Genomic DNA, 17,319 nt, shown 5'->3' on the forward strand with positions numbered 1-17,319 from the left:
GTATAAGGACCTAGCTTGGGGGAGGGAGGGTGGGCGGGCCTCGAGCAGTGTGTTTGGTAATAACATGTCTGCTGACAGTGATATGGAGTGTCAAAGTTTTGCTCAATAGAGCATTATGGGGCGAATCGAACTTCCGCAAAAGTTCGCCTGATGCAGGCGAACGCGAACCCCCAAAGTTCGCCTGGAACCGTTCGCAGGCGAACCGTTCGCGACATCTCTACTTGCCAACCTCGGAGGTCGGCGGGCCGCATTGCGTACATTTTTACGCATTCCCGCGAGTGCAGGAACATTAACACATACATTTTTACGTGTTACTGGTTTAATGCATACATTTTTACGCAATGAACCACTAATGCATAAAAATGTATGTGTTAATGTTCCTGCACTAGCGGGAATGCGTAAAAATGTACGCAATGCGGCCCGCCGACCTCCGAGGTCGGCAAGCTGCCAGCGGGGGACTGGAGCAGCAGTGAGTGACTGCGAGGGCACAGGATGGCTGCTTGGGGCTGGTAGAAGCAGAACTAGCTAGCGGCGGGGGACTGGAGCAGCAGTGAGTGACTACGAGGGCACAGGATGGCTGCATGGGGCTGGTAGAAGCAGAACTAGCTGGTGGCGGGGGACTGGAGCAGCAGTGAGTGACTACGAGGGCACAGGATGGCTGCTTGGGGCTGGTAGAAGCAGAACTAGCTGGTGGCGGGGGACTGGAGCAGCAGTGAGTGACTACGAGGGCACAGGATGGCTGCAGGGGGCTGGTAGAAGCCCCAGGTAAGTGAAACTCATTTTTTTATTTTGCTTGGACCTTCCCTTTAAGGAATAACTCTAGTGAGCGTATAACTCCAACTCTATAACATTAATTCTTAAAATGTACATAACTTTTGCCAAGCTTAGTTAAATCACTATAGTTGACTAAAATAATATAGAAGACAGGGTTTCAATGTGGTTATAACAAGGGATGTGACATGTCTCTCCTATGTGAGTCATGCTGCAGTGTGGTATAATCTTAATTGAAATCAAATATAACAGATTTAAACCTATGAAACAAAATTGGAATTAAAGTCAGTACAATGAACCAATAACAATACTCTCCCTGTGATGTTACCAATGGGTGGATCCCTCACATTTCCTGATCCCCTCCAGATATCTTTATATAACCTGTTTTTATTTGTAACACAGCATGGAGGGGTTCAGTGAAGGTGGCAGTGAAGGTGTGGAGGTGTCTGATCGGGTCACACAGGGCATAAAAGGAGATCTGCCCAGCCTCATAATCCAGACATATCCTGACTCTATCACTGGGGATCCCATCAGGTAACCGGATCTCTTTCCTATCATGTAACAAAGCATATTGATTACCATCCCTGTACAAACCCCAGGATTTGTTATTCCATCCAATCCATAGCTGATCTTCTCTTCTGTGTATACTGGGGTAACACATCCCGACTCTAAAGCTATTTGATCCCCCAACATCCACTTCCCAGTAATGTCGCCCTGAGGAGAAACTCTGGCTGCTTAACACCTGAGCATATTGAAATCTCTCATGTAAAATTAGAAAGAGGGACCATAATGGCCTGGATGCAGTTTTCCCATCATCTGATACATAAAGATAACTGTCAGCTGTGTTTATATCCAGTACTATGTCTGCATTGTTCCATGTATAAATGTTTATTACCTCAGACATGATATCAGATAGCCCTGTGTGTAATGTGTGTGAGATGCCAGCCACATCCAGATCCCCTCCATCATGGAGCTGCTTATCATGTCTGTCCTCCGTGTCACACAAGTCACCTGTGTCTGATTCCTGTAAGACAGTCAGTGGATCAGTCATGTTACACAGCTCCTCAATGTGACGCATCTTCCTGGACAGCTCCTCCTTCTTTATCTCCAGCTGCCTGATGACATCATCATAGGATTCCACCTGCCTTCTGATGTCACGCAAGACTCTTTTCTCCAGGTCTTTCAGCCGACTCCTAAGGTCTCTAAACAGGGCAGTGACTCTCTCCTCTTCATCGTCTGCTTTTTCTTGTGCTTTTCTCCTGCGTTCCTCCAGACTCTGGACTCTTTTCTCAGCCTCCTCTGTCTCTGCCATCAGTTGCTGCAGATCATCTCTCAGCTTCTTCTTCTTCTCCTCAGAGGCCTCATCCAGTGTCTCCACCTGGTGCCATCGATGTTCTCCGTCCAGCCGACAGGACACACAGATATAGGCAGCATCCTCAGTGCAGTAATACTCCAGGATCTTCTTATGGACGGAGCATTTCCTCTTCTCCATGTCACTGATGGGAGGTAGTAATGTGTGACCTCCTGACCTGTCATGTTTCCTCAGGTGATTCTCACACAAGGAGGTCTCACACTGCAGACAGGATTTAGTAGCAGGAACAGGAAAGTCACAGTAATTACAGAAGACCTCGGTCTGCTCTTGATCTGTCTCTGTAGAATGAAAAGCCTCAGAGATATTACGTAAAGTTATGTTCCTCACCAACTTAGGTCTCCTCTTGTATCTCCGCTGACATTCAGGACATTTATATTCCTGTAGGTCTTCCTGATGTTCCCAGGCTCGTGTGATGCAGTCCCGGCAGAAGTTGTGGCCACACAGCAAGGTCACAGGATCTCTATAGATGCCGATACAGATGGAGCAGCAGAGTTCAGTGGTCACATCAGAAGATGCCATTGTTACACCTGGAATCAGAAGACCAAAAAAATAACTATATCCTGTCAAATGACAAGAAAGGTGCTGCTAATTGCACAGTAGTAACCGTATTTTTCGGTCTATAAGACGCACCTGACCATAGGACGTACCTGGGTTTGGAGGACAAAATCCAAGTAAAAAATTATACTAACCCTGGCATGTCTATGGTGCAGGGGCATCTTGTGGAGCAGGAGTTGCAGAGCTGTTTCTCAACTTTTAGCTGCCTGAGGCAAAAAGAAAGCCAGGCATAGATCCCCACAGTATAGGTAGCCAGGCATAGTTGCCCGCAGTATAGGTAGCCAGGCGTAGGTGCACTCCAAAGTGTTACATGCGGCTCAGATACCAGGACCACATACACAGAAGAGTCCACATTCGCCCAGCATTAGATGGCAATTGGCTGAGTGGGCCTTCTTCTAGATCCCGCCTCCGGCGATATTGCAGCCAGGTGTAGTTTTCCATTATTACTGCCTGCGATACCTCTGGAGGCGGGACCTAGAAGTCCCGCTCAGCTAATTACCATCTAATATTGGCCGACAGCCAATCCAGGAGGGGGCATTGTAGCCCTGCGTAACAGATAGGGAAGCAGGAAGTTATAGCAGCCGTGGGCTGCTGGTGCAGTGTCTGCTTCTGCTACGCTGCCCCGGCTAAGACGTCGACTTTTCTGCTGATGTGATCCCAGTATGTGAGCCCCGTGTAACAGCTGCAGCACTACCCCTCCATTGCCGGCCATGCACGCCAACACTCAGCCCAAGTAGTCAAAGACATGGATCATCAGGATCGCATGTAGCAGCCAGAATCACAGTGGTGCAAAGAGGAGGCATAGAGGCGCTTGTGAGATCTTGGAGTGTGGCGGGGTCAGTGATCACTGGGACACAGTGAGTTGAGGTGAAGGGATTGCCTTGGTGGCTGTTAGCAGGGGCTGCCATGAGGGAATTTTTTGATGTGGGTCTAGTATTCGGACCATAAGATGCAGTGACTTTTTCTCCCCACTTTTGGCCTGTATTCCCTAAGAAAGTCAATCTAAAGAATGCAGCCGATCTCTCAATAAGAAACACAAGCAGGGAGGTGTGAATTTTGGTCAGCCTTTTGCATGCCCTGTGCTGTCCATAGTTTCCATTACTCAAAAGTTATATTGGTGGCAGGCGTATGTATCCTGACCAGGGGCATAACTGTGATGGAGCAACCACTGCAACCACAGGGGGGCCCAGAGCCAGTGGTGTAGCTACAGACCTCAAAGCCCCAATGTGGAATTTGGAGCGGGCTTCCCCCTTTCCATCCCTACATTAAATAATGTGCGCCCTCCCACCTCATCATGGTAGCCAGACAGACTCCTCCCTCCCCAGTGTGGTAGCCAGGTGGGCTCCTCCCTCACACTCCCAGTGTGGTAGCCAGATGGGCTTCCCCCCCCCCTACCACTCCAGTGTGGTAGTCATGTGGGCTTCCTTCTCCCTCCCACCCTCAGTGTGGTAGCCAGGTGGGCTCCCCCTCCCTCACACTCCAGTGGGATAGCCAGGTGGGCTTCCTACCCAGTGTGTTAGCCAGGCGGTCTCCCCCCTCCCCAATATGTGCCCCACTTTCTCCCCAGTATATGCACCACTCCCTAATCTCGCCCCTTTCCCATGTTAGGAAGTACATTGGGGAAGATTGGAAGTCGCACACACACTCACTCACCTCCTAAAGGTTCCAGGCACTGGAGCTCCCTACCATCTGTCTTCTCAGCACCGGAAAGAGGGACAGGGGGAGCCACCACCACTCTGTACTTCCTACTTCTGACATCGGGCACTAGAGCCCAAACTGAGAAGCAGGAAGTACAGAGCAGCGGGGTTACAGAGAAGACAGACAGACCTCCAGCGCCTGGAACCTGTAAGAGGTGAGTGTGTGTGTGTGTGTGTGTGTGTGTGTGTGTCCTCTAATCTTCCCTATTGTCTACATTAGAGATGGTCCAAACGGTTCGCTGGCGTACTTATTCGTGCAAACTTTGCTGGTTCGCGTTCATGGGCAGCAGCATCGACCATGTTCTCACTCTGTGTGCTGCCTGCTTCAGTGAGAGAAGGGAGAGGTTGCTGCAGAGATAGGGAAAGCTTAGTTAGGTCTTGTGAGCTTGCTCCTTGCTGATATTTGTTGCTGAAAAGCACCCCAAAAAGCTCTTGAGAGCTAATGTTCTTGTGGTTTTTTGTGTGTGTGTGCCACTGACACTGCATATACAGCCCTGTCTGTCACAGCTGGCCCTTGCTAATTGCTATACTGTGCCAGGCCCAGCACATTTAGTGCATACCTTTCACTGCATCTGTGTGACTGACTGCACATTGTATTATACCACCAGCGACCTCATACCTTTCACTGCATTTGTGTGACTGCACATTGTATTATATACTAGTCACTGCATACCTTTCACTGCATCTGTGTGACTGCACATTGTATTATATACCAGTCACTGCATACCTTTTACTGCATCTGTGACTGCACATTGTATTATATACCAGTCACTGCATACCTTTCACTGCATCTTTGACTGCACATTGTATTATACCACCAGCAGTCACTGCATACCTTTCACTGCACCTGTGTGACTGCACATTTGTATTATACCAGCAGTCAGTGCATACCTTTCACTGCATCTGTGTGACTGCACACATTGCATTATACCACTAGTCACTGCAAACCTTTCCCTGCATCTGTATGACTGCACACATTGTATTACACCACCAGTTACTGCATACCTTTCCCTGCATCTGTGTGACTGCACATTGTATTATACCACAGTCACTGCATACCTTTCCTTGCATCTGTGTGACTGCACATTGTATTATACCAGCAGTCAGTGCGATTGGGACACCACAGTGGAAGATACCAGGCCGCAATTATTTTTCTAAAAAGGCGATACCCAAACTGTTCCGTAATGTTGAAAGGCAAGTGGTGTCATCTCTGGCACACAGCATTGGGTCAATGCAGGGTCCATCTGACCACGGATGCCTGGTCTGCAAAGCACGGTCAGGGCAAGTACATTACTTATACAGCACATTGGGTCCTTCCTTGGATGTGTGGTAGTAGCAGTTTCTCAGGCTCCCACTCTGAACTGGAATCGAACCCTGATTCCCCGGCCGTTACCCGTGGTCACCATGGTGCAGAAAGTACCAAAGATAGTTTATCACACACTTGAATGAATGGAAGACTTACCCTCTATAACAGATTTCTGTTATAGTATTTCAAGTGTACTCATCATTATACAGGGCCTCGAAAGAGTCCTCTTGTATTGTTATTTTTCATCACTACCTCCCCGAGTCGGGACTTGCGTGCCGTGTCTGCTGCCTATCTTGGATGTGTGGTGGTAGCGTTTCTCAGGCTCCCACTCCGGACCGGATTCAAACCCTGATTAGCCATACCCTTTCTTTAACAATTGTAGAGTAAGAACCATCCACAGTCTAAGCAGTGATGAACCCCTGGACTACTGGGTGTGCAGGCTTGACCTGTGGCCAGAGCTGTCACAATTTGCCATCCAACTACTAGCTTGCCCTGCCTCACTGTTGTTCTCTCATTGAGCTACCTCAGCCCGACCATATGGGCTTGAAAACCGCCATCGCCTGCACTCTCGCCACTGTGCGCACCAGTCCAGCACAGTCATCACTACACAAACAGCTGGTTGCGGTGCATTACACAGTGAGTTTGGTGTGTCAGTGTGAAGCAGAACTCTAATTACACTACCTGATTGATGTCTACACATGCAAGATGTTTTCAAGCACTTTATGCCTCCAATTTAGCAATGCAATGTGATTTCTTCCCTTTAGGGATTATAACCCTGCTCTGCATCAAATACGTAATTTTCACCGGGACTTTTGGCATGTATCCCACTCCGCCATGCCCCCCTCCAGGTGTTAGACCCCTTGAAACATCTTTTCCATCACTTTTGTGGCTAGAAACAGTGTTTGTAGTCTTTCAAGTTCACCTGCCCATTGAAGTCTATTGAAGTTCGCGTTTGCGGTTCGCGATCTGAGGTTCGCTCCATCTCTAGTCTACATAACTGGGAGGACAAGTGAGGCCCCTGGAGTACAGGCCTGGTTGCTGTGGTGACCACTGTGACCGCGGCCCCTACGCCAGTGCCCTGAGCTGTGGGGGGCCATAATACTTACCCTTCCTCCCTACAGTTCAGGCATCTATCCTCCAGATTATCTAGTGTTATGGGTGTGGGGATTATGATGGCCACACTTGATATAAGACCCCTGGCAGACGCCTCCTTTGTTACCAGAGGGGATGTGGGAATGTTGGCGAGCCTTGGGAAAGTTTATGCAGGGTGACTCCATGACTTGTACTTACATCACTGGTCCTGACCAAGGAATGGTAGACTTTGCTTTACATGCAGTTAGTTTCATAACAATTCTTCATATTTTATTCACAACAGAAAGTCTGTTTAAAATTAAACAAGTTCTGATGGAATTCTGCATATTCTGCATTTTGCTTTGAAGTCAGCGGCGACAATTTTCTGACTTACTTGTGAAATCCTGATGCCATCAGCCAGCACCACAATTTGCAATGTACATTAGGGTCATAAGTGGGCATGGGTGGCACTACACTGGGGCACTGACACCCTCCTTGGAATCACTGTGCCCCCTCCCCCCCCCCCCCCCCTGAGAGCAGTTTGCTAGCAAGGATTAAAGCATGCCAGGAAGCCAGCCAAGTACATCTGTATGGAAATTTTCTTCCATAATAACACCAGTGGCGTAACAAAGGAGTTTTAGGCCCCGGTGCGAATTTCACATGGGGCCCCAAGTACTCTATTTATATGGAGCCCCAAAACCTACTAAGGACAGCTGCAGTGTCAGAGAGGTGTAATCAGAGTGAGAAAATAGCTTGTTAATGATTACCACTATGCAATGCTCACATAGAGGGTTTCTTTATCAACTTAGCACCAATAAAATGCTAATAAGATGGATGAAGGTGGGCCCCTAGCAGGCCCCTCCAGTCCAGGGGTCCCTGTGGTGTCACAGCCTCTGCATCCCCTATTACTATGCCACTGGGTCCACACACAGAGCTCTGGGCTTTGGAACAAATCTGATTGGCTGTTTGTGGCTCCACTGCCTTTTCTGAATTTGAACCCCAATCACCCAATGGCCAACTGTACCAGGTACAGGTGATTAACAGTGCAAGAGGCGTGTGCCATTAACAGTGCAAGAATGGCAGCAATTAAATATTCCCCTTAAAGATTAATAGGTGGATTTTGATTGGCTTTTGTAGGCTCCACCCACTTTTCTGAATATTAATCCCAGTCACGCAGTGACCAACTGTGCAAAGTTTGAGAACCCTGCCATTAACAGTGTAAGAATGGCTGCAGTTTTCATTTTCCCAGTGAAATTTGTATTTGTCTCCGCCCACTTTTTGGTTATGGGGATAACAAGTATCCTATACTTTATTCCAGGTAATGTACTATGTGTGTGCCAAATTTCATTCAAATCCGTTCAGCCATTGTTGCGTGATCGAGTAACAAACATCCAAACATCCAAATATCCAAACATCCAAACTTTTGCATTTATATATTAGTGAGACATATACAGTGGGTTGCAAAAGTATTCGCCCCCTTGAAGTTTTCCACATTTTGTCACATTACTGCCACAAACATGCATCAATTTTATTGGAATTCCACATGAAACACCAATACAAAGTGGTGTACATGTGAGAAGTGGATCGAAAATCATACATGATTCCAAATATTGTTTACAAATAAATAACTGCAAAGTGGGGTGTGCGTAATTATTCAGCCCCCTGAGTCAATACTTTGTAGAACCACCTTTTGCTGCAATTACAGCTGCCAGTCTTTTAGAGTATGTCTCTACCAGCTTTGCACATCTAGAGACTGAAATCCTTGCCCATTCTTCTTTGCAAAACAGCTCCAGCTCAGTCAGATTAGATGGACAGCCATGGGGAACAGCAGTTTTCAGATCTTGCTACAGATTCTCAATTGGATTTAGATCTGGACTTTGACTGGGCCATTCTAACACATGGAAATGTTTTGTTTTAAACCATTCCATTGTTGCCCTGTCTTTATGTTTAGGGTCGTTGTCCTGCTGGAAGGTGAACCTCTGCCCCAGTCTCAAGTCTTTTGCAGTCTCCAAGAGGTTTTCTTCCAAGTTTGCCCTGTATTTGGCTCCATCCATCTTCCCATCAACTCTGACCAGCTTCCCTGTCCCTGCTGAAGAGAAGCACCCCCAGAACATGATGCTGTCTCCACCATATGTGACAGTGGGGATGGTGTGTTCAGAGTGATGTGCAGTGTTAGTTTTCTGCCACACATAGCGTTTTGCATTCTTGCCAAAAAGTTCCATTTTGGTTTCATCTGACCAGAGCATCTTCTTCCACATGGTTGCTGTGTCCCCCACATGGCTTGTGGCAAACTGCAAACGGGACTTCTTATGCTTTTCTGTTCACAATGGCTTTCTTCTTGCCACTCTTCCATAAAGACCAACTTTGTGCAGTGTACGACTAATAGTTTTCCTATGGACAGATTCCCCCACCTGAGCTGTAGATCTCTGCAGCTCGTCCAGAGTCACCATGGGCCTCTTAACTGCATTTCTGATCAGTGCTCTCCTTGTTCGGCCTGTGAGTTTAGTTGGATGGCCTTGTCTTGGTAGTTTTACAGTTGTGCCATACTCCTTCCATTTCTGAATGATCGCTTGAACAGTGCTCCGTGGGATGTTCAAGGCTTTGGAAATCTTTTTGTAGCCTAAGCCTGCTTTAAATTTCTCAATAACTTTATCCCTGACCTGTCTTGTGTGTTCTTTGGACTTCACGGTGTTGTTGCTCCCAATATTCTCTTAGACAACCTCTGAGGCCATCACAGAGCAGCTGTATTTGTACTGACATTAGATTACACACAGGTGCACTCTAGTCATTAGCACTCATCAGGCAATGTCTATGGGCAACTGACTGCACTCAGACCAAAGGAGGCTGAATAATTATGCACACCCCACTTTGCAGTTATTTATTTATGTAAATAATGTTCAGAATCATGTATGATTTTCGTTCCACTTCTCATGTGTACACCACTTTGTATTGGTCTTTTATTTCCAATAAAATTGATTCATGTTTGTGGCAGTAATGTGACAAAATGTGGAAAACCTCAACGGGGATGAATACTTTTGCAAGCCAGTGTATGCTAAATTTTCAAATATTTGTGTTATGGGCCACATCCTGAGGCTGTAAACGCTGGGTGACCTACAGTGTCAAATATAATAAGATATGTTTTCAAAATTGAATTATACATTTTTCAATATATGTTCTACTACTGGTGATATGCGCAGCTTAAAGGCGACGTGCCTTTCAAAAAGCGAACATAAAGCAGAGGAAACATTAGGCCATAGAAGCGAGACCTGAGAGATTGTAGCGGTGGTGGTAGGCATCAGCTCAGGGCACCATCAGAAGTCTGGGCCATAGAAGCAGCAGGAGACCGCATTGCTAGCTGGCTTTATGAACTGGGTGACATCATGAATGAATGTCACCTATAAAGGTGTCTAGGAGTAGCATGGTGACATTAGGCCCGAGGAAGGAGAACCAGAAACAGAAGGTGGGTCAGTGAGGGCAGAAGCAGCATGTGGCCTCTGGCCAGCTATCGCCGTGTAGACCGCATTGCTGGCTGGCAACATGAGCTGGTTGGAGTGCATAAGTAATGCCACCCAGAAGTGTTCATACAAATAAAACATACTAGACTAAAAGTAAGAGGGCCAGACCAAGTTGTAGTGTGTGCGGCCAGCACTGCTGCTGTGGTCTGACTTCCAGGAAGCGGAAGTAAGGTAGATGACATTGCTAGTTTGCATCATAAACTTGACATGACATGACTGCCGCCCATCAATCTTACAATGCCGAGCATAAGAAATAGGGAAAGGCAATGGTACGTATCAGTGTAGCAGTGTTGGGGGTTTTAAGCAGCAGTTGCTTGGTCCCCTGAAAGCAGCAGGAATAAAGCAGATCACTAGCTGGCAGCATGGCAAGCCTGAGATTGGTGATGATGATTCTGAATGCCACCCATCTATATTGCGATAACGAGCAGAAAATTTTAACCAAGGGTGCCACAGCCGACAGTGTGGTGGTCATGTTGGTGGTTGCCATAGACTCAGCACAGGAGCAGTGTGGGTTCATAGAGGTATCTTGGTTGGCCACAGTCCTTGCGTCAGTCAATGGGTGACATCTGCGTTGCGGCTAATAGCTGCTAGTAACCATCATTTGGTTCATTTTCAAAAACGACAATTTCTGGCTACAGTTGTAATTGGTTGTTTGTGACGACTGTCAGCAGCACTCAAGGTTCTTTCAGACACAACACTGGATGCCAGGCATGAAAGAACCTTAATAGTATACTGTGCTAATTGGGGGCAGATGTCAAGCTTGTTCAACCAAAACTGAATGGCGTCACCGCTGTCAGGACAAGCATACAGCTGCCATCCCCAGCCAGAAAAAGACCAACATAATTTTTTCCACTAACTTTAACATTGATTTTCTCAAAAACAACAAGGTCTTTTTTCCACTTGTTCCCACTGTCCTCCTTAATATAGACCCTGAAAATTTGGTGTGTCTATCACTCACAGGGGCTTTGCTATTAACTGCTTAAAGAGAACCTGTATTGAGTAAAAATATTTAAAATAAACACATGAAGGTAACTTCAAATGAACATTACATAGTTACCTTGCCATCAGTTCCTCTCAGAAACTCACCATTTTCTTCCTACAACGATCCTTTCCAGTTCTGACAATATTTTGTCAGATCTGAAATATATCAGTTGCTGTCAATAAAATATCAATTGCTGACAGTTATAGCTGAGAGGAAAACTGATGTACCAGGTAATGTCCATGTTTCCCTATGGCTCAAGTAGGCGATGTTACAGTTTAACTGTGTGCTGACCAGAAAGCTGTTATGGGTAATGGCTATTTTCAAAATGGAGGACGGAGAATTCCCTTGAAAACATTGGAAAAACAGGACGCGGGACAGGAGAAAGACACTGAGGAGTAGACTACATGGAAGGTAAGTATGACTTGTGTATGCTTATCTTGACTTTTAATTTTCAGTTCAGGTTTTCTTTAAAGAGGAGCTGTTAGGTATAGGGTCTCCGAGGAAAAAAACACATATATCAGTAGCTAAATATTGGCTGTACTTACATTACATTTGCATTTCACTGTCCACGTTTGGATTTCACAGAATTTTTATATAGTATTTGCAGAGAATGATGCTCCTGGCAGCTCATGGCAGGTTCCATGTTTGTCTGTCTCCTATGAAGCCAATTGTGATGTCATGTCCTCTCTGCTTCCTGATTATTCGACTCACAAAAAATGTCCTAATGGACAACACTACTGTGCAGTGAATATTAATTAGCCCTCTTCCCTGTGATTTTTCAGTGCTGTGAGCTGGACTGCATTACAAGCTGCTGTAACTTGAGCCTGTAACTTCTCACTAGCAGCTGAGGGGAGGGTCCCAGAATGCTTTGCAGTATGGTATGCGGCCTCTCGTCCTTTTTAAGGGCTTGGGAATACAGAGCCTTGCTGTCAGCACACATCAAAAGTAAGAGAGATTTTTAACTACAGTATTGCCTTTTTGGCTTCCTTCTAAACTGTTTAACACAGGAGAATAGAGGTTTAAATTAGCTTTTGCAGCCTGACAGTTACTCTTAAAGTCGACGGAAATTAAAATGTATTTAAAAAAAAAAAAAAACATTAGATAAGCATTTGTGCAAAACATGTATATTTTGGTAACTATTTTGCACTTGATCCTCCTCCGCCATGCCATTGTCTGGGTTTTGGTACAGTTTTTACACATTTTCTAAAGAAACTGTGACTGCAGAGATATCCTGAACATTTTAAAAGTTTGCCTGCCCATTAAAATCTATGGAGCTCGCTGCAAATTGCCGGTTCACAAATTTTCATGGTAACATTTGTGAAATTTTGATGTTCTGCCATCACTAGTCAGGAGATTGGAAGCCAGCGAATGGCAGCAGAGAGTGTGCGACTGTAAAGCATATAGGAGACCGGCAGCACTGGACCAGGTAAATATTACATCTGCCCCCTCCAGTATACTGCATGCAGGTGGGGAAAGGGAGGAACTGTTAGCCGAAGAAATCACCATAGTAGCCATAGCGGCTGCTATGGGGCCCGTAGCCACAAGAGGGGCCTGCCAGTCCTAGCTGCCTGCTGTAGGGTTTTTTTCCCTTTCATTCATTCATGCCATTCATGCGGCCTTGACCACCAGCAGTGGCCATAGGCATACGTGGATTCTCCCTGGGTCATTATGGTTAGGCATAGGGTGGGGGTGGCATTAGGATTAGGCATAGCTTGAGGGAGGGTCAGTTAGGGATAGGCATTGGTTGGGAGTGTCATTGCTAGCTACGCCCCTGGAGGAATAGTGGGCCTTCACGGCCCCTGGGCTCCCCATGTGAAAGCGGGTGTCGTGGGAGCTATTACTATGCCCCTGGGTGTGACCACACAGATAGTTCAGATATTTTTTTATGACTTTTCTCACTCAGCCATACTAGTTATACATTGCACAGCCTTCAGAATAACAGCAGGTACAGGAGAATGGATACAGTAAGTACAGCAGCCTCCCACCTTCTCCTGATCTGGCTGAGTAGACAGGAAACGCTCTGCTATCTTCCTCAGGGCAATGTTCCTCTGCAGTGTCGGCCACTCTATAAACTCCTCTCTACTTTCAGGACAGGAATAACCTCCAGACCCCTCCAGTGCACATGATCACTACATACCTGGCAGAAGTTGTATCCAAATATCAGCCTTCCAGGATCTGTATAAATGATCAGACAGACAGGACAGCACAGCTCATTGCTCAGATAGAAGAATCCACTGTAGGAAGGAAAAGGACGGGTGGGGCTGAACTTTGGGCACAGTCCACATGCACCTAACAGACATAAAGATAAAAATATTTGCAGTAGACGTCATCCAGTCTCATGCCACATGCCACTGCGCCTGCGCGAACCGCCGGTCAATCAAGCCCACGTTGTATGCGGCTTACTGCACAGGCTCAGTAGTTCTGTGTCTCCAAAAAAAAACCTTACTTTAAAACGCATGGAAAATGAACTTTTAGAAAGCAAAACTTTTGTTTTCCATGCATTTTAAAGGGAACCTAAACTGAGAAGGACATGGATGTTGCCTTGTAAAATAATACCAGTGGCCTGACTCTCCTGCTGATTCTGTGTCTCTAATACTTTTAGCCACAGCCCCTGAACAAGCATGCAGATCAGGTGCACTGACCGAAGTCAGACTGGATTAGCTGCCTGCCTGTTTCAGGTGTGCAACTCAGACACTACTGCAGCCAAAAAGACCAGCAGGGCTGCCAGGCAACTGGTGTTGTTTAAAAGGAAACATCCATATCCCTCACAGTTTAGGTTCCCTTAAAAGTAAGGGGGCTTTTTGGACCATTGTAGCCCCTTACACACTCCACTGAGTTCTGGTTCACCATGAACTTGCTGGTTAGTCTGTACCTCTGGGTTTTTCAAGTCCTACTCCACAGAGCCAAGCACTTATGAGGATGCCATGCACTGATGAGGGTCAACCAATCCGAAACAGTCTGTATGCATGTTGGATTATTTTGGCTCTGTACAATTAACAAGCTGACACATCATTGCATTCCAGTGGTTCTGGAGGTGTGTTTAGCTTCTAAGTGTAGCAATGGTTAATTTGCATATATTCTGCAGTGATGCACTGGGAGACATCTCCAGCTCACTCCAACCTGAATTATCGCAAATTCTTTCTATTTTAAAGGGACTCCGAGCTCACCCAAAAAAAGAAAGTTGTACTCACCAGGGGCCTTTTCCAGCTCAGTGCTGGTCGAGAGGTCCCACGCCGGCGTCCTGGCTCCTCTCCTTCTCCCCGCTCCGGAATGGCTGACAGGCCGCAGCCCGGGCGACACTCGGCCGAGTGTCGGGCTGCTCCTTCCGCGTATGACGCGGCTGACGTCACACGCCGGTCGCCTCGCGTCATCACGGCGGCCGGCGTGTAAGTACTGCGCATGCGCGCTTTAATCGCGCATGCGCAGTACTTTCACGCCGGCCGCCGTGATGACGCGAGGCGGCCGGCGTGTCACGTCAGCCGCGTCATACGCGTAAGGAGCAGCCCGACACTCGGCCGAGTGTCGCCCGGGCTACGGCCTGTCAGCCATTCCGGAGCGGGGAGAAGGAGAGGAGCCAGGACGCCGGCGTGGGACCTCCCGACCAGCACTGAGCTGGAAAAGGCCCCTGGTGAGTACAACTTTCTTTTTTTGGGTGAGCTCGAAGTCCCTTTAAGAAAGAAAACTTTAGTTTTCCATAACATCTTAGTAAGGGGGCTTTTAGGACCATTGTAGCCCCTCACACACTCCAATGAGTTCTGGTTCACCATGAGCTTGCTGGTTAGGCCCGGTTCACATTAGCGTTCCCTGTCCGGATTTTCCTGATCTGATCCGGACCGTATACTGTACCAACGGAACGTACGTTCCGCATAGCAATGCAAAGTCTATGCGGACGTTCACACGTGTCCGTTCCGTACAGTACGGAGCCGGACCGGATCCGGACTCCGGACACTTTTCCAACATGCGCTATTTTTTGGGTCCGGATCTCCGGCCCACGCACCCGGACCGGAGCCGGACCTGAGCCTGTCAGCACCATCCGGAACACAGAAACCAATGGGAAACGGAAGGCACAGAACACACTGCCTACAAAAACCTGACGTTCTACCCCACTTCCTATGCGTATCCAAGCGGCCATTTCGGATGGGGACACATGGGCCAAGCATGTCTGGAGAGGAGCAGCAGTGACAGACGTGCTGGAGCTGTTTGGCAGAATGTCGGTGGTGGAGGTGAGGCCTACAGCGGAGGAACCTGATTCTACAGGTGCACCAGGTGCACCTTCTGCTGACCCCAACATTTTTTTATTTAAATTTCACTATTTTTTGCCCACGGATCCGGATGGCAGCCTGATGCATGCCTGATACAAACGGACCGGATCCGGATCGGAACCGTACAGTTCTGATCAGGATCAGGTCCTGATCCGATCAGGATCCGGTCCGTTTACATGGCAAAACGCAAGTGTGAACGGGGCCTTAGTCTGTATTATAAATAAAGAGTCAGTTTTCATCTGTAGTGTTGTGCAAATGAATGCAGTTTATACACTGCTTTGGGAAAACTTGTGCTTTGTTATAACTTTTTTGGTCATAGATTGATAAGGTCGTTTAATCCAAATATCCCTTTTCATATCTCCCATATTTGGGTAGATAGAACCTTTTTAGTTTGAATGATATTTATGCTTGTATGTTTTTGGTTAAAATGGTTACATATTGGTCGCTCGCTACTCTAGCTTTTTTTGCATTCACTCATATTTTTTCCATTTGCATTGTGGGGAAAAAATATTGTGGTCTGCTTTTTTTCCCGCACATGGAGAGCATATGGAATACAATTGTATTTTTAAATTAAGTATGAAAATGCACACAAACGCAGTTCAAAATAAAAGATCACATGTAAAAGGGCACAAGCAAAAAAACCTCAAGCAAAAAGCACAAAACTAGTAAAATGCAATTTTGTCAAAACATTTGTGGTTTATGACTCTTCAAGTGTGTATCCAGCCTTATCATCTGACCAGAGCATGGAGAAAAGGAAAGGATTAAAACCAAATGGGACCCAAGGGAATGTAGAAGCTTTGGTTCTCCATTACAGTCCTCCTGGTAAGCCAACGTGGGAAAGGAATCAAGAAGGATGGGGGGGTTGCCTTATCGATGTTCTTGCTCTGCTTGTGAGTATCCCTCTTCTACACCCTCTTACCTGGTATCACAAAGTACTATAACACACGGGGCTTCTGGGCTTCCTGTCTTTTCTGGAAGGTTCTATGGACTCTCCAGAGGTCATCCCATGTTTACAGGAAACTGCAGCTGACGGCACACATCTGTACATCAAGCCTCTTGTAGCAAATACATTTCCCCCAAATTCATGTTTTTAAATAAAATAATGGAAAATATGCTGATGTTTTATAAAATAAAAAATATTTATTACATTCTTCTATAAAAAAAAATAGACATTTGCAGACAGAGACAGAACAACATGTATCATTTCTCAATAATTTATGACATTCAAGTATTTCCATGAGATTAGTGAGGTGATTGGAGGCTGCAGTGCTGAGTACCGAGAGGTCCAGAGGTCCTACATAGAGAGTCGCCCAGCCCCCCTCCCCCCAGCACACAAAACTATCCCGAGTCCCCCTGCAGATGCCCTCCCACGCTGAAGTGTCCGGTGACATATACACCCCCCCCCCCCCAACCCCCTACAGCAGTAGTGCAGCGAAGCTACATGACCAGGGCCAGTGCTACCCCGGGTTCCTTGACCTGGCTGCCATGCCCCCCCCCCCTCAACTTAACTATGGTCCCCGGGGCCCCTGCAGAGTCTATTGCAGAATAGCACCTCACCTGTGATGGCTGGTGCACTCCTCAGTCAGTCCGTGGCTCCCTGTGCTCCCCCTGACTTCATCCCTGCAAGAGTCCCTCTCCTCCTTGCCCCACATATTATTGTTTAATACAGGGGACAAATGAGGTGCTACTGCCAATTTAGCATCAACAAAGGGGAATTAATGCTACTTTAAGAAAGGAACTCAGGTCTTCAGGAAGCGGGGTGCCCCAGGTTAATTTTGCCTGGGGGCC

General features: G+C 46.9%; 1 protein-coding gene across 1 annotated transcript; it reads right to left on the reverse strand.

Annotated features, from left to right (window-relative positions):
- Positions 1-846: 846 nt before the first annotated feature.
- On the reverse strand, positions 847-13,492 carry LOC137542398 (E3 ubiquitin/ISG15 ligase TRIM25-like). Its single transcript, XM_068264282.1, has 2 exons — positions 13,407-13,492; positions 847-2,670 (listed from the first exon to the last, which is right to left on the reverse strand). The coding sequence occupies exon 2, from the start codon at positions 2,660-2,662 to the stop codon at positions 1,115-1,117; it is 1,548 nt and encodes a 515-aa protein (XP_068120383.1). The 5' UTR covers positions 2,663-2,670; positions 13,407-13,492; the 3' UTR covers positions 847-1,114.
- Between the last annotated feature and the right edge of the window lie 3,827 nt (positions 13,493-17,319).

This window comes from Hyperolius riggenbachi, chromosome 2 (genome assembly GCF_040937935.1).
Source record: "Hyperolius riggenbachi isolate aHypRig1 chromosome 2, aHypRig1.pri, whole genome shotgun sequence".
NCBI lineage: Eukaryota > Metazoa > Chordata > Amphibia > Anura > Hyperoliidae > Hyperolius > Hyperolius riggenbachi.